Here is an 18396-nt window from a genome sequence, read left to right as displayed (position 1 = left end):
GGTTGTTACTTGATACAACCAAGAGTACATAAGTACTCTTGATACAAATGTAGCATATCTTGGCTTGTAGGCAGGGAGTTGTCGACAACCACTGGAATTTCACATGCAGGCAAAACCGTCACACTCAATTTTTGTTTGTGCTGGAATGTACGTTCAGGCCAGGTTAAGGGCCATTATGACTCCTTGTGCTCAAAGACAGGCAGTGATTGGGTTGAATGTATGCATACTTATGTCAATGTGAAAAGCCAAAGAACTGCTGCTTGCACAACGATACGTGTACAATGCATGACTCCCGGCACCTGCACATATGATATGGAGCCTGATAGGTCCCTTGGTGTTCATCCTAAAGAGGCCCGGGTTGACTGTGGGGCCGTTTGCATGAGAAAAACAAGCCCTGTATACCGTTCGTGAATGGTGTAATTTGGATCAAGAAGCACCTGCTCGGGCTTCTACTGCTTTTCCAATTGTCACTTAATTTTTCGAAAAGGTGAAGCCTTCACTGAACGAAAAATCAGAAGAAAAATTGTGCAGACGAGAAACAAAAGAGACGCACTGTCCACGACGAAAACCTCTCAGGCTCACGAGGCAAAATCGAAACATACGGAAAACTCGCTTATAAGCCCAGGGCTTTTTTTGACCGTAGACTGTACATGAGAAAATAGGCCCTGGGGGTTGGATAAGCTCGGGGTCAAGGGTAGGGCTAGTTCAGCTCGGGGCGAGCTGAATAAGCCTGCCACGCCATGTAAACGCGCGCCATAAAACGACTGGGTGACAGGTCAAGGCAGGCTCATCGTAAGCCTAGGGTTGAATAAGCCCGGGCTTAAGTTTCTCATGTAAACAGCCCCTTAGTCGGATGCTATTCAAACTTCGGTATGGGACATATGGCGCCCTACCGGTATTCCGACTGGACAAACTTCTGGTGAGAAATTCGTTGTTGTAAAGAAACAAGAAAGAAATTGGTTATTCCCCATCTGCTCGCATACAAAGCAGCCAGACAAGCAGCCATACATAATGTCAGTGCAGCAACGACTCGCATATCCAGGACTGAGTGCAGGGAACGCTAGCCAGCCGTACCTTCACAGCAGTGAACTGGACGGGATGATGCCCGAGCTGTAGGTAACAAGCAAGCTGAGGTGCAGCTGCAATACACATGCACGGCAATCAACACAGAGACCAGACCAGCCATGGCAGCAGCAGCAGGTGCAGTGCACCGTCTCAAAATAGAAATTCTATTCACCTCCGGGGCCCCGCATCGAGAATTCCCCCGACAGAATCTGTAAATAAAATACTACTACTTCGAAGTGTCTGGCTGGTGCAGCAGCAACTGAAGCTGATGCACAATCCATATCCAGAGCATGACGGCAGCCGTCGCAGCAACGGCATCAGACACTTCAAACACTGACACCAAACAAGCTCAGGTTTGCAGCAATGTTGCTTAGCAGCTTACGGTGGGCCACCAGCAGTACAACAGGTCCACCACAGCACCAGAACAATGAGCTGAGCCGATAGCAGTAGATCGGCACGGCTACTCCGACGCAGGCAGACGCAATTGTGTCGTGCGCGCCCCGCAAGGCGGCGGCAAGTCACCACCCTTGAAAAGGCAGAAAGGGCTCAGCTCTCCGAGCGTCTAGTGCTATTCTCAGTGACATCTCGGACACGTATGCGTCGCTTCGGCTTTTCCACAACAGCCTCTTCCGGCTGGTCTAGATAAGGCGCTAGTGACTGCAAGAACACCAACACACAGCAACACACACCAGGTGAGGTGAAAGGAGGCGATTCTAGGCGAGCAACAACAGCTTACACAATACTTTGGCTAATAGAGGAAATGCAAGGCTGTTGCTATACATGTACAGTCAATGTCAGTCATACCACATAGCACCACATAGCACCACATAGCACCACTGGGCCACTGAGCAGTGCTAGAGGAGAATGATGTTGCACACATGCAACACCAGACCCATTGCGCAATCACTACACTACTACTACCACCGTAAAATCCCGCCAGAGCGCTCCATCTCTCCCATCCGCCCCTCCCGGACTTCTTGTCAGGGAAGTGATTGATCGTATCCTCGTATGACTCTGTGACGCCGTACTGTACTGCAGACGTGTGCTCGACCCCGTTGGAATTGTATGCAACAGTGCCCACCCCCTTGACCAGGGATCGCACAAACTCTGGGTTTTGATGGGTCTGTACGACTCCTGGCTCTTGACCTTTGGTCGGTGTACGAGATGCACGATCAATTTTCGTAGGGTGAGTACTTTTCCTGTAGTACTGAATGCGGTAAGTAGGACTCGCCCCATCCGCCCCCTCCCCACCGGGACCTACTCGAAGGGTGGCGGAGGTAGGGGCGCTCAGGCGGGATTTTACGGTACTACTGCGCTACCATTGTTTTCTGGCTACTGTGTGACTCTTCTACACTCTGCCTACACAGCATTTTGAGTACTCTTTGCAGAGTGGGTGCGTTCGACTACTGCCACGAATCGATTTATGAATGGAATCTCGTCATTCGACTTCACGTCCTGAGCCCTGGAATCGGCTCGTAATCGAGTCACATCCTATTCACATGGGGTGATGTGAATCTGAATAGCCAGGGACGATTCATGAACGGATTCAACATCGATTCGTGGGCAAAATCAAACTCACTCACTACTTGTAAGTGCACCCCTCGTGTTACCGTTTAAAATGAATTCTTGTCCCCTTACCAGATCTGGCTTGTAGTAGTTGTGCACCAGAGAGTTGCCAGCGATCATGGAGCCAATGGCAACGACAGTACGGACAGCGAACTGCACTGTTGTCATATCGTACGGCATGTTGGCGGTGGTGGTGCTGATAAGCGCTCTACTCGTGTTTGGGCGTGTCCTTCTGCCGATGCTCCTCCACCACTCGATCCGGATCGAAGCCGACTGACTTCCAGTAGGTTGCTCGCTCGGCCACCTTCTCCGCTTGCTTTCTCTTGACAGTGCCGTCTGCAGACATAGGCAACAGTGGAGTGGAGTGGAGATGTATCACATTATGACTATACATGTAAGACCAGTGTGCACGCACATCAAGCATGTCATCAGCTCTCACTTGCCTATGCATGTGGATACCAACACCAACGCCGCAGTCGGGATTTAGGTTCCGTTCATATACCGTATTTTCCGGAGTATAGTGCGCACTTTAGATGTGCTATTTTACGCCCTAAATCGCAGGTGCGCACTATGCTCCGAATAAGAAATGCATGTACTTCAATGAAGATTGAAGTGCGCACCCCCAATGAAGATTGGGGCTGCGCGTTATACAAAGGTGCGCACTATACTCCGAAAAATACGGTACCTTTTAAGCCGTCCAAGGTTACTAGTGCCAATCGGGTTTTTCTTTTCTTTTCTAAAAACGAAAGCTTTCGTTGGGAGCAGGTGGGTTTTATGAGTTTCATGCGATTCTGAAGCTTGTTCTTTTTCGCCCAAGCCATGGAAGGGCTTCCTGGCAACTGCTCTGACTCAACACGAGTGTCGGACATCAAGTGGAGCGCCATTCTACTGTTTCTTTCACCTCCACGCATCCATTCCCATACGAAGTGAACATGAACTGGTTAATTTCTCGCACGTGACCCCAAAAAGTGACCGTTGGTACGACCTTGAACAATCTCTATAGGTAGCCAGCAAGAGTCTATAAACAAGAATACGCAACTGTGATCTCTTTTCCATGGGCCAGATGCGCGGCGCACTGCCTTCATTACATCATTCAGCTGCAGTCCGCGCACTTGACAAAATCAAACACCGCACTTTCCCTCTGGTTTGAAATGAACTTTCGTACGGAACTGGAGTTTACGCACCACAATTTAGGGATCGCGTAGGTACTGGAATGAATCGAGCAAAAACGGATGGGCTTGTGCGAGAAATCGTGGGTTTGAGTGCATGCTTTCAGACCGTGATGGAGGCAAGTTACGCAATGAAGGCAGTGCGCCGCGCACAGACCCATAACCACAGTTGCATACTCTTGTTTATGCACTCTTGGTAGCCAGCCTTTGGGTATCTCAAAAAAGATAAATATTTGTGAGCAGTTTCCTCGAAGTGTGTACCACTGCTGCCAGTCCACACAGCACTTCTCACGATACCAGTACATTATCCGTAGTTGTGTGTGTTTGTGTGCTTATTTGTGTGTATGTATGTGTGTGTGTGTGTGTGTGTGTGTGTGTGTGTGTGTGTGTGTGTGTGTGTGTGTGTGTGTGTGTGTGTGTGCGTGTGCGCGTGTGTGTGTTCGTGCACGAGGACAATATAAACCAGGAATACTGCGCTCTACAAGTCACACGACAATATATCCAATATCTATGTACATGTACTGCACCGGACAGGGTCCTAAGCTGGGGGAGTAACAGGAGGTCAGCTACTTACAAAAGTTTACACCATTCACGTCCAGATTGAGCATAATCAGCTCAAGAGCTGCGCCGCTGCAGAAGAAAAACCCGGCAATGAACGAAACTCGTACCGGTTCGCCAGGGCCAGGGTACATCAACTTCGTCACAAAGGGATGGTTCAGGAGTCTATTCATGCCCAGTTGTCCAAGAGATCCTCATTCTATTTCGACATCGACCTATTTTACTTCAAATAAACTCACCAGCAAAGAAATGTGTGAAGAAAGCCCGACCGATCATGACGCAACCATGCTGTTGAGTCCAGGTTATCATGGCAACGGTGTGCACATACAGTCTGTAAATAATAATTAATAATTTTAGAAAACTACAAAGTGTAGTGTCTATACCAGGGAGTCGTCAAATACTTTGACGACTAGACTCCCTGGTCTATACTAATGTCATAGATCTACAATGTACACCCAAATGGCACTGGAGTATGCACTATGTCTACGTGACTGTGATTGTGAGGGCATATCTAGGGGAATACTGGTCACCTACAAATTGCACAACACCCAAAACTTACTTGCCAAGTCCCGGGCACCGAAATACACCTCGGCTAAATTACATGATGTTATACATATGCAGCAGGGAGTAGACCTACGAGTCGTACTGGTCCCTGGCTAGCACAGCTATCTACAGAAGAGTTCGAGCTATGTACAGTCACCACGCCATAGTGATGTCTGTGGGCCGGAAAACAAAACAAAAAAGTTGCCCCTCTCCCCCTGTCTCTTTCCTGATCCCACGCAGTGCTGATGCCTAACCGATTACTGTCGGCTGGTTGCAAGCGTGGCTGAGAAGTGTGGGCAGCATGACCAGGACCTTTACTCACCAAACGTAACACTACTAGTACTACCAGTAGCAAGAGTACATAAACCGGTTTATGTACTCTTGCCAGTAGCCATAGCAGCAGTATTCAAATCTGACTATCGGATATTGAGAACACACCTTCGCACGAGACACTCACAACCATCCACAGTCATGCACAGGGAAGAGAGGAAAGACACGGCCTCAGCCTCAAAATTCGGCTAACACCGTGTGTGGAACAGGTGTCAGCAGATGAAGAGTTCAATCCCACCGTTCATTCACTCAGCACAAGAAAGGTCAATAGTGGCAATACAGCCACCTTCTTTTCTGTAAAGTCAATGTGTTCGGCACAGTGAAGCTGCCCAAATGGACAGTGACAACAACAACACACACACACACGCACACACACACACACACACACACACACACACACACACACACACGATAAACGAAGAGCGGAAGCGAGGCAGGATATGCTACAATAGCAGCAGCACCAGCAGTGGCGGCGGCAGCAGCGACAGCAGACAACTAGCAAAGAAAATCAGGGTTGCGTGGAGTTCGCAGTGTAACCTATACTGCATGAAAGCAACTCAAGATGCAGAAAGAAAATCTAGCATGGTACTAGTGCCTAGCAGTTGCACGAGATACGCGAGTTGAGTCATGTGACAGGCAGAATATACGACCGGTATACATAACTACATTACAGTACAGTGCAGTACAGTACAGTACGGTATACTAGTCATAGGAAGAAGCAGTGCAGTGGCAGACACTACAAGTAGTACCTTCACCAGCAACTCTTGCCACAGGTAAGCCAGCAGAGAATTGAGTGAAGCATGTGTTTTATGTCAGTTTCATGAGGGGGGGGGGGGGGGGGTAGTGACGTGCAAGGCCATCATCATCAAGATTCAAAGTGTAGCCGGAATGCATGATCCCAAGCTGCCAGGAGAGCAGGTCCACTGATGCATCCCGGTTTGTTGACTTCAGCAAGTACATAGTACCAGGTACCCAAACATCTCCCAACAGCAAGGACTCAACTGTTGCGCATAATCCGGCAAAAAAAACCCTGATGCGAACATGGACCTCTGCAAGGCTCTTGGTGCCCAGGCTGGGAAGGTGTCACTGGCGCATGCCAAGGGCTTGCTCCAACTCTGCTCGCCTTGTCTGAATCTGATACACACACACACAGCCACACATGCAAGTACAGACAGAGGCCAACAAACAGACATTAGGGACAGTTTCACATATTGTGGACGAAATACGTTCTGGCAACACTGATATTAGAATACACACCTTTATCCATAACACAACAAAGAAACAAAGCAGTACAGAGCCAACAATGCACATCCACACATCCACACACAGACACACACACACTCTCCTCTCTCTCTCTCTCTCTCTCTCTCTCTCTCTCTCTCTCTCTCTCTCTCTCTCTCTCTCTCTCTCTCTCTCTCTCTCTCTCTCTCTCTCTCTCTCTCTCTCTCTCTCTTTCTCTCTTCTCTCTCTCTCTCTCTCTCTCTCTCTCTCTCTCTCTCTCTCTCTCTCTCTCTCTCTCTCTCTCTCTCTCTCTCTCTCTCTCTCTCTCTCTCTCTCTCTCTCTCTCTCTCTCTCTCTCTCTCTCTCTCCCACCCACACCCTCTCACTGAAATCCGACTTCAAAAGTCCAAGCAATTTGAAAAGCATCCGCATACAGTGAAACCGGTGTTTGCCGGACCCTGTACCAAGAGGACCCTGTACCAAGAGGACCCTGTACCAAGAGGACCCTGTACCAAGAGGACCCTGTACCAAGAGGACTCCTGTATTGACCGGGCAGATTTTCGTGCACCACAGTGCTGGGGATCAAACTTGCATCCCCGATCAAGCGGGATCCTCTCATATCAGGATAGTTTCGACTGCGGCAAACGCATCTGGTTAGGTCCAGTTTTACTGCCTATCTCCATGTAGAACAAAAGAGCATTTAAACCGATGAAAGACTTCAAAACACTGAAGGATGATCTGCAAGCAAACGTTCTAAGTTCTAACCTTGCGGTAGAAGTAGCGACACACCGCCTCGTTGGCCCAGGGCTTGCAGTAGTAGTCTGCCTTTCTCTCCGCCTCCGGATTACCAACCGTGTCTTGCATCACCTGGCAGCCATGGAGCAGAGAAACAACGGGGGCACACAACACAGACAGACATACACAGACACACAACAGAAGTTGTAGACACATGTCACAATCCAGTAGCGTGCTCCACTGCCCGAAGAATGCTCAATACCCATATGCAGTGTAGGGCAGAGCCCTCCACGATCAGTTGCCTGATGACGGTGACTACGTGAAACTCGGAGAAACTCTCTCTCTGTCTGTCTGTCTGTCTGTCTGTCTGTCTGTCTGTCTGTCTGTTTGTCTGTCTGTCTGTCTGTCTCTGTCTGTCTGTCTCTCTCGTAGACACATGTCAGACTAGAAAGATAAATGAGATGGATGTTGGCATGCAGAGCAGGGTTCAGTGGGAATCCCTCACGCAAGAGCAGAGACCCATCACCTCTACCTTCTGCAAAGTATGTTGACCTTGAGATCAAAGAAGAATACGCGAGCAAAGTGCTCATAAAACACACATGCACACGCCTGTACTCCTGCATGCTCACAACTCTGAAAACGTCCTCTGCACACATACCTGCAAGTCTTGCGATTGCGATACCAACCACTGGTTGATGAAGTCCTGTCCACAACAACAACAACAACAACAACAACAACAACAACAACAACAACAACAACAACAACAACACCACCAGCAGCAGCAGCAGCAACAACAAGAACAAGAACAAGAACAACAGCAGCAGCAGCAACAACAAGAACAAGAACAACAACAACAACAAAGGCCATTGTGAGAATAAATAATTATTACCGTAAAGTACCGCTAGAGCACCCCACCGTGATTTTACAGCCAGGGAAAGGAAAATCGTACGGCAGAGTGCAATGAAGTTTGTACAGTGTGAGAACCTTAGTGTACTACGGTCAGACTCAGCAGGTTTTGTGTTGAGCTCTTGTCCGCTTGATGGTAAATCAAGTACAGATTGACCGCACAACGTGCAATGTGTGTACAAGGTCAGTGTCGTATGACCTACAGACAGGACACCACCCCCACAATGCGACCACAAAAGGACAAGATGGCGGGGCGCTCTGGCGCTACTCTACGGTAGAAAGCAGCGCAACACGTATTGGCCTACATGAAAACCAAAAAGGATTCATGACAACACCCTGCACAGGACAGTGTCCGACAAACACGAGGGGCGTCTGCAGCATGTGCACAACTGCCTATGGTGCCTATGCGTACCTATCACCATGCTGCTGCAAAAAGTGCATACATACCTGAGGGTGCTTAGCGTACTGTGAAAAGAATTCACGCCGTGTCTTCAGCTGGTTGACTTGGTCGACGGTTTCATGGATCTGCGGTGGCCAGGCAAGAACAGAATTATATCTATAAAAATATAATTATATCGAATATAGGTGCCGAGATCTCATCAATGAAGTCCAGACACACAAATAAACCAGGTACGGTTCGTACGAAAACACAGAGAAAAATGTCGAGGCCCTTCGGCACTCCAGGTGAAGTAAAATAAAATAGCAAACGAAGATACCTGTCTAATTATGCCTGTGCTTTAACCACTCGTAGTACATTGGGGGAGCATCCGCAAGTAGTCTGTACTCAGCAGACACTACACACGTAGTGTGACGGGAATGCCAGTAGGCAAGTCGCACAAATAAGCTATTGCTCTACCCTCCCCAATATGCCTTCGACCAGAGCACTAGTACAAGTACAAGATACTACAGTGGTTGCAACTCCCATTCTACAACTGTAGCGCTCTCTCTTTGCTGGTGTTAGTGTAGACTCTACAAGCACATGCCGTGTGTTTGCAGTGTAAGGGGCCATCCGGCATTATCGATAATTTTCACGAAACGAAAAAGTTTAGCTATGATCCTCCCCCACCCACCCATATACCCCTGAACGAAAAATATACTGACTTGACAGCTAGAGTGCGATTGATGTTTCGGCTATCAATATTTTTCAGAACGTAACTCTCCTCAACCCATTTTCGTTTTGTGTAAAATATTGATACTTATGGACGGCCCCTAAGCGTACCGAGCTGGGGTCGTATTTCAGTTGCGACCACTGCAGTAGATACTACTGCAGTGCCACAACAACTGGGCACACGGATGGCACACCGTACGGTGAAGGGAGCTCACCTTTCCGACGATGCCGACAATTTCCTGCTGGCTGGCCGTCGACATGAGCACGCTGGATGTACTGTGACGCAGAGGATCATCCTGAGAAAGCACCCCCCCCCCCCAACACACACACACATGCACACACACATGCACACACACATGCACACACACACACACACGCATGCACACACACACACACACACACACACACACACACACACACACACACATGCATGCACACAAAATACGGAATCAGAGCGGCCTGAGCAGCTGAAATACTAGTACACACATCAGAGACGCAGATCATCCTAAGAAATCACATTGACCCCCCCCCCCCCCCTCCACACACACACACTTGCACACATACCCAATAGAGTCAGAGCGGCCAAAAGTAGCTGACATAGCAGTACAGACATCAGAGATACCAACGTGAGTACTTCTGAAGTACATTTATCATGTACTCTTGGCATCAAGGAAGACTGCAGTAACGAAGTTCACCTAACGGAATGACAGTTGAAACTGTGGAACAACGAAATAGTTCTAGTATAGCGGAGCTGAGCAACCTACAACATCCACATCCACATCGTAGCAAACTTGCTTCTTCTGCTCCGCTGGATCATTGCTGCAGGCGGACAGGAGATAGCAACGCCCATGATCAGCCAGGAGTGTGAATAGAGACAACGTTACCGGAGTTATGCCTAACGTGCTAGTATGGCATCACTAAGTCAAGCACCGTATTTTCCGGAGTATACGCCGCACTTCAAACACTCAAAATTCACCCAAAAGAAACGGGGGTACGGCGTATACTCCGATGATCAAATTAACGATGATGTATAGGGTATACATGTATGTCTGTATTTCGTGGCAAAACAGGGGGGGGGGGGGGGGGCGGGGGTGCGGCTTATACTCCGGAAAATACGGCAATTTGCCTGGTGTAGCCAGTCGTGTAGGCAGTCCACTGCTCTGTGTGGCGCATGTCCACTGCTCTGTGTGGCGCATGTCTACTGCCCTGTGTGGCGCATGTCTACTGCCCTGTGTGGCGCATGTCTACTGCCTGTGTGGCGCATGTCTACTGCCCTGTGTGGCGCATGTCTACTGCCCTGTGTGGCGCATGTCTACTGCCCTGTGTGGCGCATGTCTACTGCCCTGGGTTAAAATGACACATGACGGCTCCTCACACAATCTCATAGTTGATGATGATCGGGTCCGGTGTTGTCACGTGAGCGTTCAGCAACGTCGGCAGCTCCGAGAACTTTGCACGTGCAACTCCAAATATCTGCAGCAAGCAGCCCAAAAGTGAAGACATATCCCACATTAAAGAAACTCTGCAGGGTGTGTGCGTGTGTGTGTGTGTGTGCGTGCGTGTGTGTGTGTGCGTGTGTGCAGAAGAGCAAACTCATGACGAAACTCATGAATCAAGATGCAACTTGATTACACAACACATCGCATTGTTCACCGCCCAGGGTGTCTTCAAGGACTGGGAAAATCACGGGCAACAACCTTGGATGAGAATATGCTCAGAAAGCAGCAGCTCACCTGTTCCAGGTACTTGTCGAAGTTGAGGTACTGGCGCTCGGAGGGATCTTGCAGTTTGTGAGTCTAAAGGCAGGAAACACAGTACAGTCATGTAGCAATACTGACTACAGAACATTGTTACAAACCTTTGGTCCCACGAACGCCAACAAGCTCCATAGGTTGTTATATTCCGATGGCAGTGCCAGTGCAGGGTTCACACAGTACCACTAGTATATTCAAATGACCGGCATTGCCAGTGTAGTGACAGTGTAATGCCAGAGGGGAGTACCAGGGTGGTGACAGTGTAATGCCAGAGGGGAGTACCAGGGTGGTGACAGTGTAATGCCAGAGGGGAGTACCAGGGTACTAAGTACTACTGACAGTGTAATAATATAATGCAAGTCTCACCTTGACATATTGCCACAGGGCGCTGAGGATGGCGGGCCTTGTGGCAGTATGCATCCCCAGCACACGTGCAAGCCGAGGCTCTAGTGTTGCTTGCTCCGGCTGTGTTCAAACACACGCACATGCACACACATACACACAAACACACACACACACCACACACACACACACACCATGTACCATCACACACAAACAAACACAAACACACACACACAATGTCATACACGTGCACAAACACAGACACACACAGCAACTGCAATGATGCCCACCGTGCATCGGTGAAGAAGTGCATGATTGTACAAACTCAACCAGGGAGTAGTAAAATACCGGTACTTTACCACTCCCTGGCCCCAACACCAAACCTCCCTCAACTCTATCATTACACCAAACTAGAAGATGTTATCGACTGTCTTCGCAAACCGGTGAAAACACAAATACTGGAAAGCTTACCTGGTAATCCAGAAAGAGACAAATAATGCACTTGGTCGTCTCATCTCCAAAGCGCCGTATCTAGGAAAAGACAAGGCATACAGAGGCGTGTACGGGAAAAGCAAAGACATTTCCTGCAATTGATTACATGGCCTTTCACGTGCAAAAACATAACATGTGCAGTGCTGCACAATGAAATCCAGCCGTGTCACTCAATTTTGCGCCGGGCAGAGCGCAGTCCTAGACCTCCGAATACTGGACTGTGAAATGGTGCAAGGGGCAAAGTTGAGTGACGCGACTGGATTTCATTGAGCAGCACTGTACATGGCTTGCAAAGCGCAGTGTGAATCCGCTGGGCCGAGTGGCTACATTTGTGTACACATTACGTGCAACCGTGGATGTGTGCGTTGCGTGAATTACCTTTCAGGTCTGAGCACATGAACACACATCAGACACCGTGGAGTACAGGCAAGATACTAACCTGCTGCAGGAAAACAGCGTACATACGATCAAGCAAGGCCTTACCGAAAACCCGTCGCTCTCGCCCCGCTCAAGAGAATGTGTCCACTGCACAACAACAGCAACAACAGCAACAACAACAACAACAACAACAACAACCATGTGAGAATAAAAGATTCGAAAAACAACATCTGTAACCGCAGACCAACACATCCAGCTCATCGCTGAAGAAATAATTATACCGTCATGAAACAAATGCCATGGCTTGTGTGACAGTAAGTAAGTCAGACTGTCCTGCATTCGAAGCAGCACCATCACCCACAACGACGAATGCATACAGAGCATTACTACCCTCAAAGGCCAATGCACACATGCAGTTCTTAAAGCGCTGGGGGCAAGCACATCAAACCAAGCAAAAGGGCCCAGGACATGTACAACTGACACCAACAGAGAACAAAATGGTGATTGTAGACACAATGATGGCAGCATAATGCAATACTGTTTCGCCACCGTACCGCCAGCATGGTTTTACCTCGATCAGATGCTGGTCCGGCCCGTACTTGCTCTTGTCCAACAACTCCACAATCACTCGCTTGAAGAAAGACGTGAACTTCCGCCGTGAACGACCAACTGGATAACGCTCCTGGGTGGTCTAAAAGAACGTACATGTGCACGTGCACACACATGCGTGCACAAGCACACACAATTTGTTTGTGGAAAGAATGTTGTGGAGGTAAAAACCTCTACAGTACTCTTTCCACACACCGGTCCACTGCCTGGGTACTGCCTGGGTACTGCCTGGGTACTGCCTGGGTACTGCCTGGGTACTGCCTGGGTACTGCCTGGGTACTGCCTGGGTACTGCCTGGGTACTGCCTGGGTACTGCCAGTAGGAATCTACATACTTATGCATTACACACAGTCATACAACTCACTGTCTTGAAACAGCCCACAAACTGTGAAACTCTGCTAAAACTACTGTCTCAAAACTTTGAGAAACAGTTACCACGTCTGTGAACTTACATCGTCCAGCAGGCGACCTTCAATATGCAGTTCAAAGTGTGGCATCATCACTTCAGCATCCTGAAACGGACAGAACGGACAGGGAGAGAAAGGGGGGGGGGGGAGAGAGAGAGAGAGAGAGAGAGAGAGAGAGAGAGAGAGAGAGAGAGAGAGAGAGAGAGAGAGAGAGAGAGAGAGAGAGAGAGAGAGAGAATGACTCATGTACATACACTAAGCTCGATGTACCATTTTACGCTATATTGTGTACAGAATTATCCCCCCACCCACCCATACATACACAACACCAATAACACACCTTCCGATCCATCTAACACAGAGTACAAGGTGAATATCATTTACCACTCTGGCGATGCCTGATAAAGCACACAGACAAGACAATGATGTGATTAAAGAGAATGAGAACAAAGACAGAAAAAAACATACATCAGCATCCAGTCGAGCTGGCGAAAATGTATGAGAGATGAACAGTCGAAGCTTCCGTTTGATCTACAAGAGCAGAACCAGAGAAAAAGAGAAGCAGAGAAACACACTCACATATAAAGGAGAGAGAGAGAGAGAGAGAGAGAGAGAGAGAGAGAGAGAGAGAGAGAGAGAGAGAGAGAGAGAGAGAGAGAGAGAGAGAGAGAGAGAGAGAGCAACAAGGTCATGCTCAAGAATGAGAAGAAGTAGTGCCGGATCGGCTGTAGTCAAGAAAACTGACTGCCCTGAACAAGAGAGTAGAAATCACCCCACACTACAGGAAATACAGCAAGTCAACCACACACGCATTAGCGCTACCTTGGTTGGCTTCTTCACTGCTTCTTGCATCTCAATGTGTTTCCTCATGACGATCATGTCCATGTGGCGTTCTATCTCCACCAGCTCCATGTATGCCCTGGACTCAGGCACCAAGTCGCGCACCTACACGACAAAGCGCGACAAACACCAACAGCACCAATATTACGCTTGCTAACAAGATCACGCATAGCAGCAAGTCTATATATCAGCTAGAGATTATTCCAGCAATGTGTAATGTGTGACCATGGCAGGACAATAGTGAAGTTTCGCTGGACGGTGTAGTCGGGTGACTCGGTGCATGGCAAAGGCGGACCAGCCAGTCTACACGTGATGCGACCTCACGGCGCGGCACACTATACACGTCGGCTGTGCTGCGCTTCCGTGAACTGCACATTGGCGAACCATTATTGCCGTCCTTGGGTGGCGTCCAGCTGAGCCGGAACCACAAATGAATAGAAACAAGCTCATTGGCGGCAGCAGCAGCAGCAGCAAGCCTCACTGCACCCCAGCGAACAAGGCAATGACAGCTCGCCACTCACCCGTTGTGGAAGGACAACATCTGCAATTCGTCGCTTCCGACTGTCGCAAGGAACAGAAAGAAAATAATTGACACATACACACACACACACATACGTACACATGGACACACACACCCATGCAGGCACATGCACATACACACTAGACCATCAGACCGGTAGTACGATGGCAAGGTTGCAACCACAGTAGGTACAAATCACGTACAAACGGCATTATGTTGCAAAGGAAGGACCCACGAGCGGGATTCGAACCCAGCACCCCTGTCTTTCCGGGACAGTGCCCTACCGATTAGGCTACCGGGGATCACACACACACACACACACACACACACACACACACACACACACACACACACACACACACACACACACACACACACACACACACTCATGGGTCCTTCTTGCTACACTGCTCCCCTGCCCCAACAGGCTGCGTCCTCACGCCGTACCTACTCGCGGGGTACGATGGGTCGTGGGTTCGAGCCATTGCCAGGCGCCAATGTTGCAAAAGCAGGATCTACGAGCGGGATTCGAACCCAGCTAGGGGTCAAACGGGTGTACCTTTAACTAACGAACGGGTAATTTTCTTTGAGCCCGGGTCCATTGAAAACCTCTGCCACGCAGTAAAAATTTTAAATTCACTCTATGTGAGCAAACTTGATTTCAAACGATTCTTTCATGTATCCTGAGCACAGAACTGTTTTTGTTTTGGAAATACGACAAAGATTACAAAAGTTATGACCGTTTTCATAAAGGTAGTTTTACGCGAAATTGGTATTTTGAAATGTATGCAAGCGCATGTAACTCCAGTTCAAACGTACGGAGCGACTCGCATTTTTTTGTTACTGTACTCGTACATCCTAGGAGTCCTCTGTGCAGCGGTACAGCTCGACGCCACGCCACGGAAGAAACGCGGTATCGATGTAGTTCCGCTCTGACTCGTGACGTTCTAGAACGTCACACGTGTCACAGTGGCAGTGGTCATGACGTGTCAGAACGTCACGCGTGCTCAAAAGGTTAACAGGCGGGTTAACGGGTACCCTTTAGCAGCCATGTTTAAGTTTTTTGCGCAATTTTCACATAAATCAAGATTTTAATTAATCTGTTCTCGGGTTGCATTTTGATATCACATGGTGATTCGCAAATCGATTGGTGTCTGATAGTCGCAGGAGTAGATCTACTAGGTGCGAAAATGCAACAACAATGCAGACATCCAGCGTGGAGTTGTAAATAATTGACTCCTGCCTGGAATACACGATCCCAAGAGTGTTGCTTCGTACTGACTGGTTCATCAAAATCCAAAACGGGTACCCTTTTACTAACGGTACCTGAGATTACCGGTCGGGTACCCGGTACACCCCTTTGACCCCTACAGCACACCTGTCTTTCCGGGACAGTGCCCTACCGATTAGGCTACCGGGGATCACACACACACACACTCATGGGTCCTTCTTGCTACAATTACAGTAGAAATCGTCATGGCGACGCGTGCGAAATGCAAAATGTGCTTTGCATTTCTTTCAAATTCTATGTGTGGTGGCGTGTAGAGGGGAGGGAAATGGTCAACCTCTTAATGTCTAGCTCTTCTACGTGTGGTGGTACATAGAGGGGAGGGGAATGGCAAACCTCTCGACTTTCGGCTTTCCAAAAATGTAAGTGTCAATTGATTGAGGGTCATGCAAGGTGCGAGTTCCAGTTTTTCGTCAGTTCAGTATTATACAACTGTACGTTCTGTGAAAGAAATACTTTTCAAATACTTCCGCAATGGCGCTTCGCCGTGTTTTCTCGATCTGATGGATCTTGCCATGGCTTAAAAACCTGTTTTCAGCGGTATGGTTCATTGTATAGAAGTTTGATAACAAGAGATTAGAAGCGGTGAGGCCTCCTGCAGTTTCATACAGAATTACAGATGGAGCGGACTCGCTCCCTTCTATTTACACTGCAACGTTCGAACACATTTTCGTAGTTAAAACAACGTTTCGGCATATAGCCCTCATCAGGTTTGCAATGATGTGCACTCTACAAAGGAGCAGTAAATATACTGTGCTGTGCTGTGTTTGCGCCAAATGTGTCAGCTACAAAGGTGGCGAAAGGGATTGGTGATATATTAATATCCAGATACGATATATTCACAGTAGTGCCCAGCCAGCATTAGTGTTTACTTGCGGCCGCAAGTTGCGGATTTCAACAGCTTCTCGCAGTTTTCTGCTTGCTCTGTCGCCTGCCCTTGCCAGGACTGACACAGCCGAGAACACACTATCCGCAGCAGCTATACTCTCGCCAGAATGTTTGTCGCGCACGTGGTAACCCCATGGCTTATCGAAAAGCAATACGGAAATACAAGTTGCCGGTACGTGTCGTATACGAGCACTCGGGCAGCCTCAGGCGTCAACTGTGCCGTTCGGCGCTGTTACCACCCAAGTGCGTAAACGAGCCCAACATTACTGAAAAAGACGAAGAGGACGTCCACTAGGGCCTTGCATTACCTGTGAGTCTGGAGGCGAACGAGTATGTATGACAAAGAATGTAGTCTACGAATTGCAATGCAAATGGTGCCGGGAAACGTATGTAGGGGAGACGGAACGCTCCTTGGAAACAAGAATTCGGGAGCACAATGGCGAGGCACGCCGTCGCACTCTCGATAAGCCATGGGGTGACCACGTGCGCGACAAACATTCTGGCGAGAGTATAGCTGCTGCGGATAGTGTGTTCTCGGCTGTGTCAGTCCTGGCAAGGGCAGGCGACAGAGCAAGCAGAAAACTGCGAGAAGCTGTTGAAATCCGCAACTTGCGGCCGCAAGTAAACACTAATGCTGGCTGGGCACTACTGTGAATATATCGTATCTGGATATTAATATATCACCAATCCCTTTCGCCACCTTTGTAGCTGACACATTTGGCGCAAACACAGCACAGCACAGTATATTTACTGCTCCTTTGTAGAGTGCACATCATTGCAAACCTGATGAGGGCTATATGCCGAAACGTTGTTTTAACTACGAAAATGTGTTCGAACGTTGCAGTGTAAATAGAAGGGAGCGAGTCCGCTCCATCTGTAATTCTGTTTGATAACAAAATGCAACATTCGAATCCTTGATGTTGGTGTTCCCTTCACCGTTATGTATTACATATGTACAACGTTATACACCTACACGCCTGTAGCTGTGCCAAAGGATCAAGGACTCTATTTCATACCCCAAATGCTATAAAATAATGAAAATATCGCGTGAAAGAGAAATGCACAGAACAGTCAAGTTTGGTCAAGATGTGTACCTGCGAGATTTAGACTTCGTCTCTGACTTCTTCGCATACGGGTGTGCATGTGAATCAGCCATACCTCACCGAATTGTCATTGGTAATTACTACTAGGTGATCAATAACAATGAACCAAGCGAGGATGCAGGATAGGAACCTCCAAACTACGAAATAAGACGTGCAGCAAGAAACAAATGTTTTGCAACCTTGCACCACAGTGCTACAACAAAATTGATATACATGCAGTTCACTACAAATATAAACTAACAAAGTTATCCAGCAGCGCCTATTGCCAGTTAGCAATAGACTCCTTTACTAAGTCTTCTACAAGTTAGTACAACGCAGTAGAAACGCTGCTCTATTTATCAGTATTCTTCAGTGATGTTCTCAATGGCCAAGCTAGCTCGATATCATCGAGTGTCGTTTTCTTCATTTTTCAAAAAAAAGAAAAGTATCGAAAACTCATCAAAAAGGCAAAAAAAGAAATAAAAGCGCAAAAACGCGAAAAGTTGGTCGGTTTTTGGTTTGAGGTCGGATGCAGATTTTGTAGCTCCAGTCATAATTATTATATCAGTAGATGCGGAATTTTCCTGGTTTGTGC

The 18396-nt window shown here is 48.2% G+C and overlaps 1 protein-coding gene and 1 long non-coding RNA gene across 2 annotated transcripts; both read right to left on the bottom strand.

The window, feature by feature from the left end:
- Positions 1 to 914: 914 nt before the first annotated feature.
- LOC135810244 (uncharacterized) lies at positions 915 to 4604 on the bottom strand. Its single transcript, XR_010552296.1, has 3 exons — positions 4375 to 4604; positions 2704 to 2967; positions 915 to 1722 (listed from the first exon to the last, which is right to left on the bottom strand). It is a non-coding gene; the product is annotated as an uncharacterized LOC135810244 (long non-coding RNA).
- Positions 4605 to 5495: 891 nt separating this feature from the next.
- Positions 5496 to 18205, bottom strand: LOC135810234 (SWI/SNF-related matrix-associated actin-dependent regulator of chromatin subfamily D member 1-like). Its single transcript, XM_065323714.1, has 17 exons — positions 17814 to 18205; positions 14545 to 14584; positions 14006 to 14128; positions 13652 to 13714; positions 13229 to 13288; positions 12739 to 12858; positions 12273 to 12314; positions 11769 to 11828; positions 11322 to 11420; positions 10935 to 10997; positions 10577 to 10674; positions 9966 to 10020; positions 9417 to 9497; positions 8541 to 8618; positions 7846 to 7890; positions 7218 to 7319; positions 5496 to 6365 (listed from the first exon to the last, which is right to left on the bottom strand). Exons 1-17 carry the CDS (start codon positions 17873 to 17875, stop codon positions 6315 to 6317), a joined length of 1242 nt encoding a protein of 413 aa, XP_065179786.1. The 5' UTR covers positions 17876 to 18205; the 3' UTR covers positions 5496 to 6314.
- Positions 18206 to 18396: the final 191 nt, after the last annotated feature.

This window comes from Sycon ciliatum, chromosome 1, assembly GCF_964019385.1.
Source record: "Sycon ciliatum chromosome 1, ocSycCili1.1, whole genome shotgun sequence".
In the NCBI taxonomy this organism is placed as follows: Eukaryota; Metazoa; Porifera; class Calcarea; order Leucosolenida; family Sycettidae; genus Sycon; species Sycon ciliatum.
This window is presented reverse-complemented; position numbering and strand designations above follow the sequence as displayed.

Bases quoted from the DNA above. Each gene is read 5' to 3' on its own strand.
- LOC135810234 (XM_065323714.1), bottom strand. From the start codon at position 17,875: ATGGCTGATTCACATGCACACCCGTATGCGAAGAAGTCAGAGACGAAG. The intron at 14,129-14,544 runs GTGAGTGGCGAG...TTTGTCGTGTAG, and splicing joins ATGTTGTCCTTCCACAACGG to GTGCGCGACTTGGTGCCTGA. The intron at 10,675-10,934 runs GTGAGCTGCTGC...TGCTTGCTGCAG, and splicing joins TCGACAAGTACCTGGAACAG to ATATTTGGAGTTGCACGTGC.